The 16867-nt window shown below is 38.2% G+C and overlaps 1 protein-coding gene across 3 annotated transcripts in view; it reads left to right on the forward strand.

The window, feature by feature from the left end:
* The window catches only part of SULF2 (sulfatase 2), a 298832-nt gene that overhangs the window by 234726 nt on the left and 47239 nt on the right, over positions 1–16867 (forward strand). For all 3 annotated transcript variants that reach the window (XM_075176428.1, XM_075176429.1, XM_075176431.1), the window contains 3 exons: positions 1255–1406; positions 2470–2639; positions 14905–15055. In XM_075176428.1, coding sequence (XP_075032529.1) covers positions 1255–1406; positions 2470–2639; positions 14905–15055 — 473 coding nt within the window. The remainder of the gene's footprint in view (positions 1–1254; positions 1407–2469; positions 2640–14904; positions 15056–16867) is intronic.

The following is a 16867-nucleotide window of genomic DNA, read 5'->3' on the forward strand; positions in this document are numbered from 1 at the left end:
CATTGCAGTGAACTAGTGTGTATGGTCCCTAAAGGATTCCGATGGAGATAAAAATTTGTTAAAATAGATTTGTTAGTAAAACTAAAAAAAATAATTTCTTTCCAGTATAAAGCAGCACAAAATAACAGCAATAATTTGATGCGCTTCTTCTCAGTTAGCAAAAGTGACATGAATTAAAGAGTAAACGGAAATTTCTTCAATATCTCCTGCTTTAGCCTATTATCAAATAAACCTAATACTAATATTTGCCTTAATGGCTGTTTCAACATGATTTAAGGCAAATAAATGCCCCTATATAGTTTCTCAGGACTAGACAGTCAGTGTCACACATTCACAATCCAATATACTTTTTTTGCAAGACTGAAACAAGAAAACATGACAAATAATTATCTTCTTAATTCTCCCCTCAAACGAGCCAGGTTGTGATTTTCAATGTGTTACTTTTTTCGGTTTAATACTGCAATAAAGGTAACATGCCCTCCTTAAACACTTCACATCCATCGATCTTTACTGTGTATTTCAGCCTTATTTCATTATCATGTACCATTATATTGTAGAAGTGTTATTTGTTGTTATTGGACTCGGCATACACACAGTTCTATACTCAGCTTTGTGACATTTCTAGAGGTAGTAAAGAAAGGCACTTGATGATGTAAATACATGACTGTACAGCAAAGAAATTTGCCAGGCACATAAAGAAATGTATTTTTTAAAAGTAGTAGGAGAGCATGTACTTAAACCCCAGTGTCTTCAGACTTTTCAATTTAAATTAGTCATTATTGGTTTGTGCTGTTATCTTTAGAAATGTTCCTCAGAGTGTTGAAAAACTTATACCTGTATCTCACATATTCATAAGTCCACACAGTGAGCCCCAAGACAAAACAAGATATCAGAGCCTTAAGAGCACACTGTTTTATTTTTCTCCCATCACCAGACTGTTCCCCACCTTCGCCCCATAATGCCCCATATCTACTAATTTACACTATAACTTCTTGTGTGCTTGGACACTCCCTCTACAGCTCAGAATTGTGCACCATGCTTTAGAAGAAGATTCTGTCCCCACTAAGAAGAAATTCAAATTTGTTTAAAAGGTTCACATAATCTCTGTGCCTAAAACCTTTCCTCAGAATTCCTTATAAGAGGTCTGTGAAGATTGACCACACACAAACTAGAACACCAACTGTACTTGTTTCTCGTGCTGTCTGAAGCCGTCTGGTGACATCATGTTTTCCTCTCTCATGTTTTGTATTCTAGCTTTCTTTGGCAAATACCTTAATGAGTATAACGGGTCATATGTGCCCCCAGGCTGGAAAGAGTGGGTTGGACTTGTTAAAAATTCTCGCTTTTACAACTACACACTCTGTCGTAATGGAGTCAAAGAGAAGCATGGATATGACTACTCCAAGGTGAGATAATTCAGTTGACCTGGTGATTTCGCTTGTGTTCCCTTGTCAAAATCATGTGACTTAGGAGGGCCAATTAGAGCAGATTCAACTCTAATTTTCTTATTAAGCCTGGGTCAGATACCAATTTAAAGGCTCTTAATATTATTTTTGTGCTTTTGGGATGAAATGTATTTTTCATGGCGCTGCCCACTCTGGTGGAAAATTAAAAGGTAAACTAAAGTAAAAAAAAATAAAAGGAAATGCCCCCTTACTCTTTCTGGACTTTATTAATACTGTTCCTAGTACTGTTGGTGGGACATAATGCTTCAGAATCTCTCATTATAAGTTCATACATTTATACTGTTGAACATAAGGAGGGAGGGAGAGTAGGACATTTTTTCATCTCAGGCCTCAAAGGGTTAATTTCATGGTGACATTTTTTTCAATTTCTGTTGGCTACAAATTGAATATAATCTTTTCCTTTAAACACATCTGTTAGGAAATGACAGACATGTAATACATAATACTTCATATCATTATTAATTAGTCTATCATTTGGATGTCCATAGCAATTTTACAAAATAGAATCATGGGGACCCAGTGTTATGGGTTTTAATAAACAGGTTTCGTGTACAGTCTGCAGCGTGAGATCCACCTGTGACCCTGCACCCCAGGTTCATTAAGGTATTCTGTTTGTGATCAGGGCAATCTTGTTCTGTTTCATTGACAATAAAGTCCAATGAGGATAACATAATTGAATGGTATTACTTATCTTGCAATGCACTTCATCTGAAAGGTGCATTATTTTGTCCAGTGCCTGCAGACTTGCCCTTTGGGAGATCAAAGGTTATACAGAAGCTTTCATTTCTACTAATAGTACTTACGTGACATTCTTGGATAAGAATAAAATGGTTGGTCAACAAACATCGCTTCTCTTATAACACTAGTCATATGAAATATTTTTAGAAAATCTGGACGGTAGGGGACAAGTTTCATGCACCATGCTCCTTGATATGAAGTATTGTACTATATTGATATAAAATATTGTATATGCAACTCACACATACTTTTAATCTCATTCAAGGACTATTTAACTGATCTAATCACAAACAACAGCATTAGCTTCTTCCGCAACTCAAAGAAAATGTATCCTCACCGACCAGTATTGATGGTCCTCAGCCACGCGGCCCCCCATGGTCCTGAAGACTCAGCCCCTCAGTATTCCCAGATGTTCTCGAATGCTTCTCAGCACATGTAAGTCCAGCACGGTACCTACACTGTTTATGTCCAATGTGTGTATTTCGCCACTTCGTCAAGATGGTCGTAGATTGGCTGCTTTGGATTTAGATACAGCATTTATCATGTGAAGTTAGTCACAGGATTAAGGTTGGTTTATGAGGCAGTCCTGTCAAATAACAAGCATAAAATCACTTTATTGTAAATTTATTAAAAAATATATCAATCCATATTTATACAGGTCTCTTGAGGTGAAATGTTAAAATAAAGAGTGAAAAGATGTAAGAAAATCGGTGAAATAAATGATAAAAACAACAGACCTTCTCCTGAGCTCTGTATGAGATTGGTGTGTATATTATTTCTTTAAGGATAATTATCCTAAACACTTAAGCAGATCAGGGAATAAATACATCTCTGTCTTTCATCTCCATTGTTTTATATCCTACATAATGTGAAATTATTATGTAACACACATACATGAAGTACCCTCGCAGTGACTATGTAATACAGCTGTGGGCCAACAAACTGTGCTGTGTCTTAATGATCTATGACATTATTATATACATCTATAATTCTTATAGTATTAGTGAGGTGAAAATGAGGTAACCAGTTGTGTACAAATTATTTTTAACAGTATTATTATAATAGAAGATTTTTTTTATTTGATTGTTTTAATATTTGTTATTTTTTATTTATATTTTTTTTATGAGTCTTATATTCGCTTTATATTCTTTTATTATCCCTGAATTGCTCACTTCTCATCAACAAACTATAATAACTTGATTGTTAGTGCATAAAATAACAAATAAAAACAAATAAATAAAAAATATTTTATTATAATAATACTGTTAAAAATAATTTATACACCTCATTTTCACCTCTCTCTAATACTATAAGAACTATAGACATATAAAATAATGTCATAGATCATTAAGACACGGCAAACATTTTCTTGGCCCACAGCTGTATTACATAGCTGTAGTTATCAATAAGGTGCAGCTAGACACAGCTAAAAATACCCCTATTTTTTTCCGCTAATTTTTTAATTTGCTATTGTCATACCAAAGCTAATTCTTTCACCATTTAGTCTATTGATTTTTGGCATTCTGTTTGCAACATTTGGTGATGATAAATGGGCCAATATATATGGCTTCTGCCCTTGTTTGTATTTATATGTTTGTTTAAAAGCAATCCTGTAGTGCTACCATCTCGAGAATGACTAGTTATTGGAAATATTACAGAGGATAAGCTTCACAAACAATTTCTGCCTGTAATTGCTTATGTGACAATGGATCAAAATTGCATGTGATCAGTTTATTAGACACTGTCTATGGAACACCTATATTTGTCACTCTCTCCAGAAAAGATTGCAACAAATTATGTATGTTATGTAAAACAATATATACCTCTTATGTGTATATATAACTGTACGAATATACAAAATGCTTTTCTTTTTCATTTTCTTTTTTACTGTAATAGGTTACCCTTTAAGAATAAAATGCTGATTCAGTTCAAGTCTAGCCATTAACCATATAGATTATATAGCCATGTAATCTCTATTTTATTTTGTACATTTCTTTATGAGCAGATCAGCATGAAAGACTATTAATCTACATTCATAAAATTGCAGTTAAAATGTTTTTTGTTGCTGAAAATGTAATAATCACAGCATTAAGCAGCAGTCTATCAAATAACGAGCACCTCACAATTATCTGTCTGCCTACAGTGCAATGTACCTCACAAACAGGTTATTTACATGCCTTATATCAGTTCTACACAAATGTTTTCCAGTTACTTCCCTGCTGTGATGACTAGTTATTTTATTATTCCTGTAGTTTTATAGACTGTAGTTACATTTCAGACTCCATTGCTTCCAAGTTAATGCACTTAAGCACATTTACTTTAACTATGCATTTCATTTAACGTGCCTGTAAACCAGAAATGACTTGTCATGCACCAGTTACAGGCCCACCTGTTCACTTCTGGCTCAGAGATAGAATTTGTTCCAAGAGAGAGCCATATTATGAGCCACTATCGTCCTTGACAAGATACGTTCCATTGGTTAGGCCAGAAGCCTGTCATAGAGTGTTCCCGTGACAATGCCTACTGCTTGTTCTGGATGTATTCATTTAAAGTCTCAATGAACTGACCCTAAACTTCTTTACACCTTTTGCAATGCTACTTATCATTGATCATCTGTTTCCCCCTATTCTCAACCATGAAAGATCCACCTGAGAATTAAATTTAAAAAAAGAGAATGGAAGTAGTGGTATGTTTGCAGTATGTGGTGCCCACAATATAGTTAACTTGTGCACATTTTTTTATGTAATATTCGAACCACAGAGATTAGAGTTAATCCTGTACTGTACAATGGTCACAAAAAATCCACCGATAGTGTAGTTTGTAAAATGCACATTTAATGGAAAACCTTTAAAAACTCATAAATTAGTAAAAGGAATCAACTGGAAAAGGAATCGTTAAGACTCACTTGCTCCAAGTACACGCAAGTGTTTCTGGGACCACTGTGTCGTCAGTGGGAACGGGTACTAGCTTCTAACGCAGTGTTGGCTAACCTGTGACACTCCAGGTGTTGTGAAACTACAAGTCCCAGCATGCTTTGCCAATATATAGCAGCTTATTGCTGGAAGGGTTTGCTGGGACTTGTAGTTTCACATCACCTGGAGTGTCACAGGTTAGCCAACACTGTTCTAACGAGTGGCGTGGGAAGACATATGTTATATAAAATGTCTGTCATTTTAGATAAGCCTGACAATTCCTTTTACTAATATATGAGTTTTTAAAAGTGTTCCATTAAATGTGCTTTTTATATACTTCACTGTTTATTTGCTTATTGTGATCACCTTGCAGGGTTCATCTATAGTACATGATGATAATATCTAAGGTCCGCTGTGGTCTGCTAATCATCAATATTGCATAATAAATGTACACATGATTACTATATTGTGGCAACTAAATATTGAAAACACTCTATTGATATTCTCCCTTTTTTAGTTTATTTAAAAGATAAGATAGTCTTAAATCCCAAAATTCCATGACGTTCAGCCTTCTGCTACATTTAATATACCCCTGAAATGAGTGATCATTGTGTACCCCTTCCCCATTCTTCTGTTTGATAGCCAAATGATCATATCTGTCCTACATGGCTACATCCCCTTATTCAGCACCACAGCCCCATGATTCAATCTGCTGGAGTGTAGTAGCTAAAGTAACTTACCATTAACCTCCTGAAATGCAGTTAGTTCCTGTTACAAAGCATTACTTTTACATGTAATATTGCCCAATTACTTCACACAAAACCTTCCCCCAGTTTCCAAATCACCAAATCTATTGTCCCAAGGTTCGCTATAACTGTTAAGAAACTGTTCCACAAACTAGGTCTTGCAATTATAGCCATGGAGCCAGACATATGATGAAAACATTGAACTTTTTATTGCAGAGAAAACAACCGGGTCAGAGTATAATCAGATTTTTAGGTATAGCAGATTAGCAGGAGTAATGCAAATGTCAGGTTACCTCCAGGAGAATATACAGGTGATCGATTAATGCTGTACAAAGAAGCAGGGACTGGCTAAGCATGGATATCAACAGGAACAGAGAAAGCGGGGCAGTAAACCAAGGTACAAATATAAACAGGCTCAGAAACATTAATGACCAACAAGGAAAGCTGGGAGAGGCAGGCATATATATGAGACACTCAGGTGTGGATGATTAACTACCTGTGCTAGTTAACCCCTAGCAGTGGGAAAAGACAGAACAGCAGCACATCTGTTGTTTCACAGATACTGCAGGGTAATCTAAACAACAGAGTCCAAAGTTGTCCCAGGGGCAGATCATAACAACAACCAGCAATCCAGAATAATCAGAAAATGACTTTGCTGATGATGGGGCCAATGAGCTTTTTCATTTCATGTTATGAAAATTTTCTTTACAGGTGGCTGGAGCCAGGCCACCAGGTACGTGTACTGTGTTTAGCAGTGGTACAGTCTCTTCCTTATGAGCAATAAGATGCTTTGTTGGCTCAGATGTCTGTTCAGTGCAGTCTATTCTGTGTTAAAAATTAAAACAATATATAATTACCCAGATTTAAATCCCCAAATATACAACAGCCAGAGCCATTATTATTATTTTTCTACTAGAATCACTGCAGAATCTATCAATATCTCATTTTTGTTAGTTGCCACTGGCATTAGGGAGGGACTAGCAGGATAAGACATGGACAAAAGGTAAGTAATGAGCATATGTAAAATGAATAACTGGCATGATACTCTCTCTAGATAGTATCTGATGTGCTTCTAAGATGATGAATGCTAATTCATGGTGACAGGTCCACTTACGCAGAGACAAGAAGGTTATTGAGTGTGCTGCGAGTGTATAGTGTTTCCTCGCAGATCTGGCACATATGATACAAATCAGACAGTTACCAGACTGTGTCAGTACAATTTAGGAAAGTACAGACTGACTGAGATACAGCTAGTGAAATGTATCCACATAGAACAATATGTCTCATATTCCAGAACGACTCTTACGTGGATGACCCACATCCCACAGAGATCTCAAGACAAGTGGAGGGGATTTGTATTTTGTAAAAGGAGACTGGTCTCCTCTCCTCTCTGTTCATATGAATTGTGTTTTGTTCTGTATGATGCTAACTATATGATACTGCTTGTTAGATGTGATACTGTAAAGGTCATTTAACCTCAGTGCATATAATTATTTGTGATATCATGTCTGCTCTTGTGGGATACACCTGTGTTGACACTTTGTGAACAGGGTGCTGTAGCACCCTACATGTGCACACTTTACCAGAAAACACATTTTAGGTATATTTCAACCAATGCAATAAAAATGTAATATTCGACACATGCACTGAAAACATTCCTGTTGCGCCGTCACTATAAACCAAGCAATGTTTAGGAGAGATAAACTGAAAAGTTTAATTAGGAGGCTGGTCATAATGGGTAGTATTAGTGGGATGGGCTTTAAAGTGATGTTTTGCTGTTTTCACAATGCCAATTTCCACCTAGACTGGCAATCCTGAAAAAGTAGGTGAACGGTGCTTTTCAGGAATTTGCTGGCACTATATAAATAAATGCTGATGATGATGATGATGAAGTTTGGTGTGAAGATGTCTATGTACATGGCAGATAAATAGGTTAATTTGCAGATAAAGAAATTCACTGCAGTGGTGCATTTCTCTGATTGTAAGCTTGCAAGCAATGCCCTCTTACCTCTCTTTATGTATTACCCAGTATTATTTTATTATTGTTTGTTCCCAATTGTAAAGCGTTATGGTGTTTTCTATGTGATCTTATGTGTTACAGCGGCCTCTGTGTTTTACTGAGGGTCTCATTTACCGAAAAATGCATTTTTGCAGTTTAAATGTAAACATAAAAATTTGGTCCAAAAGTTGTGTTTTTAATTTGTATGGTGAGCTGCACCTACAACCAACACTTCCCCTAGGGGCTAGGTCTGGCGCTCGTTAGGGAAAGTATAAAAAATCAAATAAAAAATAATAATAACATACAACAAAATAGCCAAAGAAATCTAGATGATGAGCCACACTCCCCTGCAGCTCATTGAGGGCCTATATTACCCTAAAAAGTAGAAAGTAGAAAACAAATAATGGCGCTGGGGAGAAAGTGGTAAATCATCAAGAAATAAACTATAAAAATGACATATACATAAAATATAAAATTCAATTTATTGTGACACAATCACTACATCAAACAAAATATCCCCAAGGGAAATACATAAAAAAGCTGGTATAGATGAGAATAGACTCCTTAGAGACTTAAATGGAGAAACATGGATAAAAATAAACTCATACCATACTATATCTATTGTATAGTCACACAGATTTAACTGTATAGGGCTCAAAAAATCATAATGCCCAATCAGAAAAGTATTGGTAGACGTTTCCAATGAATCAGATAGACCTCCAGAATCGACCAAATAATGAACAAACAGCGAGGAGTGTTTATGTATGTTGACAAATAATCCTCCGTCCGGGCAGCGCTGAACTTCAGAGAAAATTCTCACTCTCTGGAAGTAGACCTTACCCACATCTGTAGTAAGATAAAACTTCCGTGGGATGTAGATAATAAGTGCGGTGCAGTGAGAATACACGGGCTTTGCCCTTTTAGATGGTAAAATATATATGATAGTACTCACTGTTCTTGCCGCTTCGTGTATTCAACAGGTCTCTGTACAGATCGTGTAGGTGCACCTACTAAATCAGTTGTCCGGAAACGGCTGCAGTAAACAACGTTCCTCCTCAAACTTTTAGTTCCAATCTCCACAGTGCATATAGGAGAGTCTAGGTTCTCAAAAAGTATCCCAGATGACTGGTAGCTGACGCGTTTCGTCCCTAGGGTGGGACTTTTTCAAAGCTGGTGAGCTGCACCTATCTTAAGTTACGAACGGGTAAAAATGCAATTTAAGAATGTAGACTCATCAAGATACTAGATAATGTTGATAACTGTCGAGTAATCTGTAAAAATAAATAATGAAACCAGCAAGTCCTCCCTGCCTCCTTAAATTTAGGCCTGTAATTATAGCCCGGTTTGGTTACTGCTAATACAGGGGACAAATTTTGTTGGGTCTTCCTGCAAAAGCTGAAACCAGCACCAGGCATTGCCAGACTGGGCTGTTCACGCTATAACAGAGAGACCCGCAGTGCAGGATCCCCCTACCTTGCCTGGTCAGTACAGGGCTTAATTCCCTTGGGGAACCTGGCCTGGAAAAAAATGCCCCGAATTTAGGAAATCCAGCCCTGTGCTTACAGCACTGGGACTCTTCCTATCTACTGTGGGTGAAGGGATTGGAATAATAACTGAAAATGATAAAACCAGGTTCTAACATGCCTTGGCAAGCATCAACTGCTTGGATATGCTGGCTCTTGTAGAACTACAAGTGCCAGTATACCTGTTGCTGCCAGAGCATGCTGGTGCTTGCTAGAAGTACCACACACTGTATAAACAATACTTTGAGAGAGAAATTCCTTCTTTTACATATTTGTTGTATTCCTACATCCTTTGGGATCTTATTTTCTTCCTTATTGAAGTAATCCAATGGTTTAAAAAATGTAAATGCCCTGATAGACGACAAAGAATTTTCTCCTAGCTGAGCTGCGATGTCATTCAATCAGAGCAGATTGTCTCCAATTAGCTTGAGCATGAGAAAAAATTGATTGCACAGTAAAACAAAGCAGAGTTTTACACCTTGTTGGACTTCTGTCAAATCTGGCCTTGTATGCTCTGTGTGAGGAGTTGGTCCAGCAGAAATGAATGATGGCTGAGAAATTCAGTACAAATTATTTAGTTTAACAAATATTCAACTATATAATTTTGAAGGTGCAACTATACTCAAAATTAGTATTTTTACTGTTAAAGGAAAAATACCAAATTTACTTTTCATTAAATGGTCATAAAAATGTTTTAATAAATCATCATATTTGTTAAAACATATTTCATATGATTACTTGAGTGTGAGTGTTTTCGGTTTCATTAGCTCAGGTAAAAGCGGCAGCCATGAACAGTGTCCCCAGAGACCAAATTGTCGATAAAATGGGATTAATTAACTTAATTAACTTTACCAAGTTTATATTTATCATTAAATTGACTTTTACTTGACTGATGTTTTAATTCCAAACTTTTTTTCTGTCAGGTATAATGTGGTCACTTAGTAGTGGCTATTGTTGAATTGAGGTTCATGGATGTTACTTGATCACACAATATGGTAGTAAACACTCTTAACACACATATTGTATCTGTACAGGATTACTTATTTTTATGCATTTTTTTACTAACCAATTAAATAATAACATTGTGAAATTAAATTAATACATATGACATATGCCAATGATGTGCTCTGTTTAATTTCATTTATGAATTTTTGCAACCAGTTTCTAGGACAAATTGCGCTTCATGTGGTCTGGAACGACCACATTGTGACGTGTGTCTGTCATTGAAAAGAGTGTGGTGACATATATTACAATTCTAGAATAACATCTTTTCATACTATAGCACAAGCCTTAGGGCAAATAGATGTTCTGAATGTGAAATAATTCCTGCAGAGCCATGCTTATTGAAAACACTTCTCTGCAGCCCTGGAGGTCAGCTCTTACAAATGGGTTTGCCAGGAGAGTGTAAAGCTGTACGTTTGAGGACAAGCTCAGATTGAGCTGGAAGGACTTTACATCCAACATTAAGCTCCCCCACTCCCAGCAAATGTCAGCACATTTTCTTTCTTGCATATTCATACCTAATAAACTCCACCTTTGTGATGTTAAAGAACAGTGCACACTTTAGCCACATCACAGTCCCATCTGAGGTCATGTAGATCTAATTTTTAGGGATGTCTGTGAATTTTATGCTGTCTATTTTCATCGCAACTATAGTAGTTTACTGTCTTGTCTGCTTTATATTACCTGCTTATGTGGAAATCTGTATAGTTAAACAGTACAAAACATAGACTGCCCCAGTACAAATGTGTACATTGATAGAGGGATGAAAGACTCACAGGTATATCATCATCATCATCATCATTTATTTATATAGCGCCAACATATTCCGTAGCGCTTTACAATTGGGAACAAACATAATAAACTAATAAACAAACTGGGTAAACCAGACAAAGAGGTGAGAAGGCCCTGCTCGCACGCTTACAATCTATGGGACAATGGGAGATTGACACATGAGGTTAAGTCTACATTTTGCATTTTGGCCCAGCCAGACTGCAAAGGTAAAAGTGACTCATAAGCTAAATGAACCTGTCACACAACAATGTTGGTCAGGGGGTAGTTGTCTTGTGTGAAATTGTGTAACAAGCTAAAGGTAGCGAGGATAAGAGGGTGGCTGAGATATATTATAAGCTTGTCTGAAGAGGTGGGTTTTCAGAGAACGCTTGAAAGTTTGTAGACCAGAGGAGAGTCTTACTGTGCGAGGGAGAGAATTCCGTAGAGAAAAAAGTCCTGTAACCCGGGAATGGGAGGATGTAATGAGGGTGGATGAGAGATGCAGATGTTGTGCAGAACGGAGTTGCCGAGTTGGGAGATATTATAAGACAAGAGAGGAGATGTATGTTGGTGCAGCTTTGTTGATGGCCTTGTAGGTTAGTAAAAGTATTTTATATTGGATTTGGTACAAAACAGGCAGCCAGTGTAGAGACATACAGAGTGATTCAACAGAGGAAGAACGATTTGCAAGGAAAATCAGTCTTGCTGCAGCATGCAAAATAGATTGTAGAGGTTTGAGTCTGTTTTTGGGAAGACCAGTAAGGAGGGAATTGCAATAGTCAATGCGGGAGATGAGTGCATGAATTAAGGTTTTTGCGTGAGATATGTGCGAATTCTGGAAATGTTCTTTAGATGTATGTAGCAGGATTTAGATATAGAGTCAATGTGGGGAACAAAGGATAGGTGTGAGTCAAGGATTACACCTAGGCAACGAGCTTGTGGGGTGGGATTTATGGTCATGTTATCAACAGAGATAGAAATGTCAGGTATGCTCTTGTTGGTGGGTGGGAATATTATTAACTCTGTTTTAGAAAGATTAAGTTTGAGTTGGCGAGAGGACATCCAAGATGAAATGGCAGAAAGACAGTCAGTTACACGGGACAACAGTGATGTCGAGAGATCAGGAGAGGATAGATAGATTTGGGTATCATCCGCATAGAGATGATACTGACAGCCAAAGTAACTAATTAGATTTCCAAGAGAAGTGGTATAGATAGAAAACAGCAGAGGACCTAGCACTGAGCCTTGTGGTACTCCAACTGATAGGGGAAGCGGAGCAGAGGTGGCTCCAGAGAAATTAACAGTGAAAGAGCGATTAGAAAGGTAGGATGAGATCCAGAATAGAACAGTGTCTTGAAGACCTAGGGATTGCAGCGTTTGTAGGAGAAGAGAGTGGTCAACGGTGTCAAATGCAGCCGAGAGATCCAGGAGAATTAGGAGAGAGTAATGGCGTTCAGTTTTAGCAGTGATCAGATCATTGACAACCTTGGTCAACGCAGTCTCTGTGGAGTGTTGAGAACGAAAGCCAGACTGCAGAGGATCCAACAGGTTGTTAGCGGAAAGAAAGCGTGTGAGGCGAGTGTAGGCAAGTCTCTCTAGAAGCTTGGAGGGGCACGGCAGCTGAGAGATGGGACGGTAATTTGATAGAGAGTTTGGGTCGGAATCTTGTTTTTTTAGAATAGGAGTAATCACTGCATGGAAAGATGCCAGTAGAGAGCGAGAGATTACAGATTTGAGTTAGAGGTGAAATGAGCACAGAAGACAGGGATCTACCAATTTGCGAGGGAGTAGGATCAAGAGGAGAGGAGGTAGAGTAGGAAGATAACTAGAGTGTAGAAATTTCCTCTTCATTTGTGGGGTCAAATGAAGAGAGGGTGTCAGAGGGTAGTGGGAAGGAATTGAGCTGATTGATTGTCCAGGAAGAGGATACCATTTCTAATCTGATCTTGTCCTTGAAGTAGGAAGCAAGATCCTGAGCACTGATAGTTGATGGAGGGTTCGGGGTGGGAGGATTGAGAAGATATTTAAATGTATTGAAAAGGCATTTGGGGTTAGAAGCCTGAGCATAGATAAGAGATTGGAAGTATGTTTGTTTTGCAGTCCAGAGCATTTCGATAGGAGTGGTAGACAGAAGTATATGTGAAGAAGTCATTAGAGGTGCGAGATTTACGCCAGTGACGTTCTGCTTTACGGGACAGTTCTTGAAGATTTCGTGTTGCTTTAGTGTGCCACGGTTGACATCGAAGTCGACGTGTAGTATGTAGTGTCGCTGGAGCCACTTGATCAAGGGCCGTTGCTAAGGTTTGGGGAAAATGGGGTACTGCCATCTCAGGGGATGAGAATGTAGAGATAGGGGAGAGAAGGTGTTGGAGAGAGGTGACTTGGTAGAGATAGACAGTAGAGAGGTTAGAGCAGTGGGGGTGAATGAGTAGTTGATAAGGTGATGATCCGAGAGGGGGAAGGGTGTGTTAAGAAAATTAGAAACTGAGCATAGTCTAGAGAAAACAAGATCAAGGCAGTGGCCATCCTTATGAGTAGATGATTCAATCCACTGGGAGAGGTCAAGTGAGGAGGTTAGAGAGAGTAGTTTGGAAGCAGCTTTGGAAGGTGGGTTATCAATGGGGATGTTGAAATCACCCATGATGATGGTGGGGATGTCTGAAGATAAGAAGTGAGGGAGCCATGCAGAGAAATCCTCAATAAATTGTTGGTGTGCTCCAGGGGGACGATAGACCACTGCAACATGTAGAGAGAGTGAATTAAAAATGTGAATAGCATGTACTTCAAAAGATGTGAACGTGAGTGATGGGACATTTGGTAGAACTGTAAACGTGCACTGTGGGGAGAGAAGTAGTCCAAACCCACCTCCTTGTCTGCCTTCAGGTCTGGAGGTGTGGGTGAGATGGAGGCCACCATGTGAAAGTGCTGCAGGTGAGGCAGTGTCTGATTGCATGAGCCATATTTCTGTTGTTGCCAGAAGGTTGAGGTTTTTTGAAAGGAAGAGATCATGAATGGAGGTAAGTTTGTTACAAACAGAGCGTGCATTCCAAAGGGCACATTTAAAGGACTTTGGAAGAGAGGGGAGGCAGGTGATGTGTTTGAGGTTTGCTATAGAACGGTAGTGCTTTGATGTATGTGTGTGTGAGGAGTGTGGGGGACCTGGATTAGGTGATATATCACCAGCTAATAGAAGCAGAGTGAGAGAAAGATAGGCAAGGGGATTGTAAGATGTGTGACTTTTTATTTTCTGGCGACTGGTGGAGATTGTACTTGTTAGAGATAATAAATAGGACAGCAGTTCATGGGTGTTGACTAGAGGTGAGTGGAGTAATTCAGGTGCAATATGAACAAATGTTTGTGTTGGTGGAGGGGTGAAAGATGACACAGTTCTAAAGATCATGCCATGAAAAGAGAGGTATATGCCCCTAAAGCAGGCCTTTCTGTCTATTGTGATGTGCCAGTTCAAAGCAAAGAGTCTTGTTTACCAGAATAGCTTTCAGTGCCAAAAAGCTGGGGCGTCTATCGTAAATTTTCTCCATGCACTGCATAAAGTGAGACCCTCTGGGGCTGGTGACCAAAAGGTGGGGCAGCTGAAAATTCAGATAGTCAAAATGAAAATTGTATCCTTCCAGTGTTCTCCTTCCTGTTACTGCAAATTCGCATATTGTATGGATGTCTCAGTTTCTGTGATATTTCCATGTTTGGTGTGGGACATAATTTATTAAATAGAGCTGACTTGTCTTGCAGAACCCCCAGCTACAACTATGCGCCGAACCCTGACAAACATTGGATTATGAGATACACAGGCCCGATGATGCCTATTCACATGGAATTCACTAATATGCTGCAGCGGAGGCGTTTGCAGACCCTAATGTCCGTGGAAGATTCAATGGAAAAGGTACAGTCTCCATAATTATTTGTTACAACATTGGTTCTGGCAAAGATATGCAAAGCCCAGCTGTGTCTAACAGAAATATTACTGCTTATCATGGGCAGCACGGTGGCTTAGTGGTTAGCACTCCTGCCTCACAGCACTGGGGTCATGAGTTCAATTTTCGTCCATGACTTATTTGTGTGGAGTTTGTATGTTCTCCCTGTGTTTGCGTGGGTTTCCTCCGCGTGCTCTGGTTTCCTCCCACACCCCAAAAACATACTGGTATATTGGCTGCTATCAAAATTGACCCTAGTGTGTGTGTATGTTAGGGAATTTAGACTGTAAGCTCCAGTGGGACAGGGACTGATATGAGTTCTCTGTACAGCGCTGCGGAATCAGTGGCCCCAATATAAATAAATGGTGATGATGATGATAGACTTATGTACTTTTATGTATAGGTGTATCTCTATTAGATATTTCTATTTATGTTGCCACCTTTTCTGTGTGCCATGAGGCCCGTGACTAGTCCATAAATATACCACCCTACTCGCATCTTAATAATTTCTCTTTTTCAAAAGTTAATGCAGGATGGATTAGCGGGTGATACTATATTGTCAGTCACATGAAGACTATGCTAAAAATGGACAGTTTCTGGAAATGGTGTTTATAATATCTTAAAGAAACACATCTATCTTTACTTGTAATATGTCAGAGGAGTTTAGCTGACTGCAGTCCTCCCAGCTCTCATCTTGTATTTTAATCTCAAGGCTGCAGCCGTCAGCAGTTCTGAATCCCTTCATCTTCCTCTTACATCTGTCCTCTTCTGTGATATCGCACCCCAAGTTTGATCTACCATCTTTGCACTGCCTGGTCTCTGTAATTGAATGCATGGTGTTGATTAGCTGTCAGGTAATAACTGATTTAGATCAGGCAATTGGGAGAAGAAGCCTCACTGACAAGTATTTTTAAATGAATGTGGTATTTAAAGACAAAAATACGGGGAAACTTCCTTTAAGTCCTAGAATTAAAAATATTATCAGAATTGTGAATTTTGGACATGCAATATGGCCTTAAAAATTTGCATATTTTGTTATATATATTTGGGTATTTTCTCAGCTGTTTAAAGGATTTTGGATTTGTTCACTACTAGTGCTAATATCCTGCCTTTTAATGTTTTATTGTTTCAGTTTTGTTATTCCATTGTATAATAAGGAGTGAGAATTGCATTAAAGATATTTTATTCCTCTAAATTATTATCAGGCAGCCCCAGAGGCAGCGTAATCCTTTCCATTCTGCACTAATGTTTTATTAATCTGCAAAGTAGACAGTTTACTGTTTTTATTTACTGAGTTAATAAAAGTGATGCAAATTCTAGCTCTTCACACGGCAGCAGAAACACGCGTGGAATATAGATGTCCTCGTGTATCACAGATAATCCTCCTCTCTGCTTCAGCGTTTGGGGATATTGATCATGCAAAAGATAAATATTGAGATATATTAACCTCAGATCACTAATTGTTTTATATGTGTAAGAAACTTTATTTTAAAATGTATTTCAAGATAACTGTAGACACGGAAAAAATGTAGTTCATTTTAAACCTTCTTTCTTCACTGTTAGAGGTGAATGGATTGGAGCTGAATTCTTAAAATTCACAGTTTATTTAGTCATGTCTCTCTGTGATTCATACCAGTCAACTTGGGAAATAGGCTAAATTATTTGACAAATATGAATAGAAATGGGCAAGAAAACATGCAGATTAATCTCTATTCTTTGTGTTTACTTCTCTTTAAATGTACACATCTATAGTATTCTGCCACCATTAACCTTAACTACAG

Source organism: Mixophyes fleayi, chromosome 6 (genome assembly GCF_038048845.1).
Source record: "Mixophyes fleayi isolate aMixFle1 chromosome 6, aMixFle1.hap1, whole genome shotgun sequence".
Classification (NCBI taxonomy): domain Eukaryota; kingdom Metazoa; phylum Chordata; class Amphibia; order Anura; family Limnodynastidae; genus Mixophyes; species Mixophyes fleayi.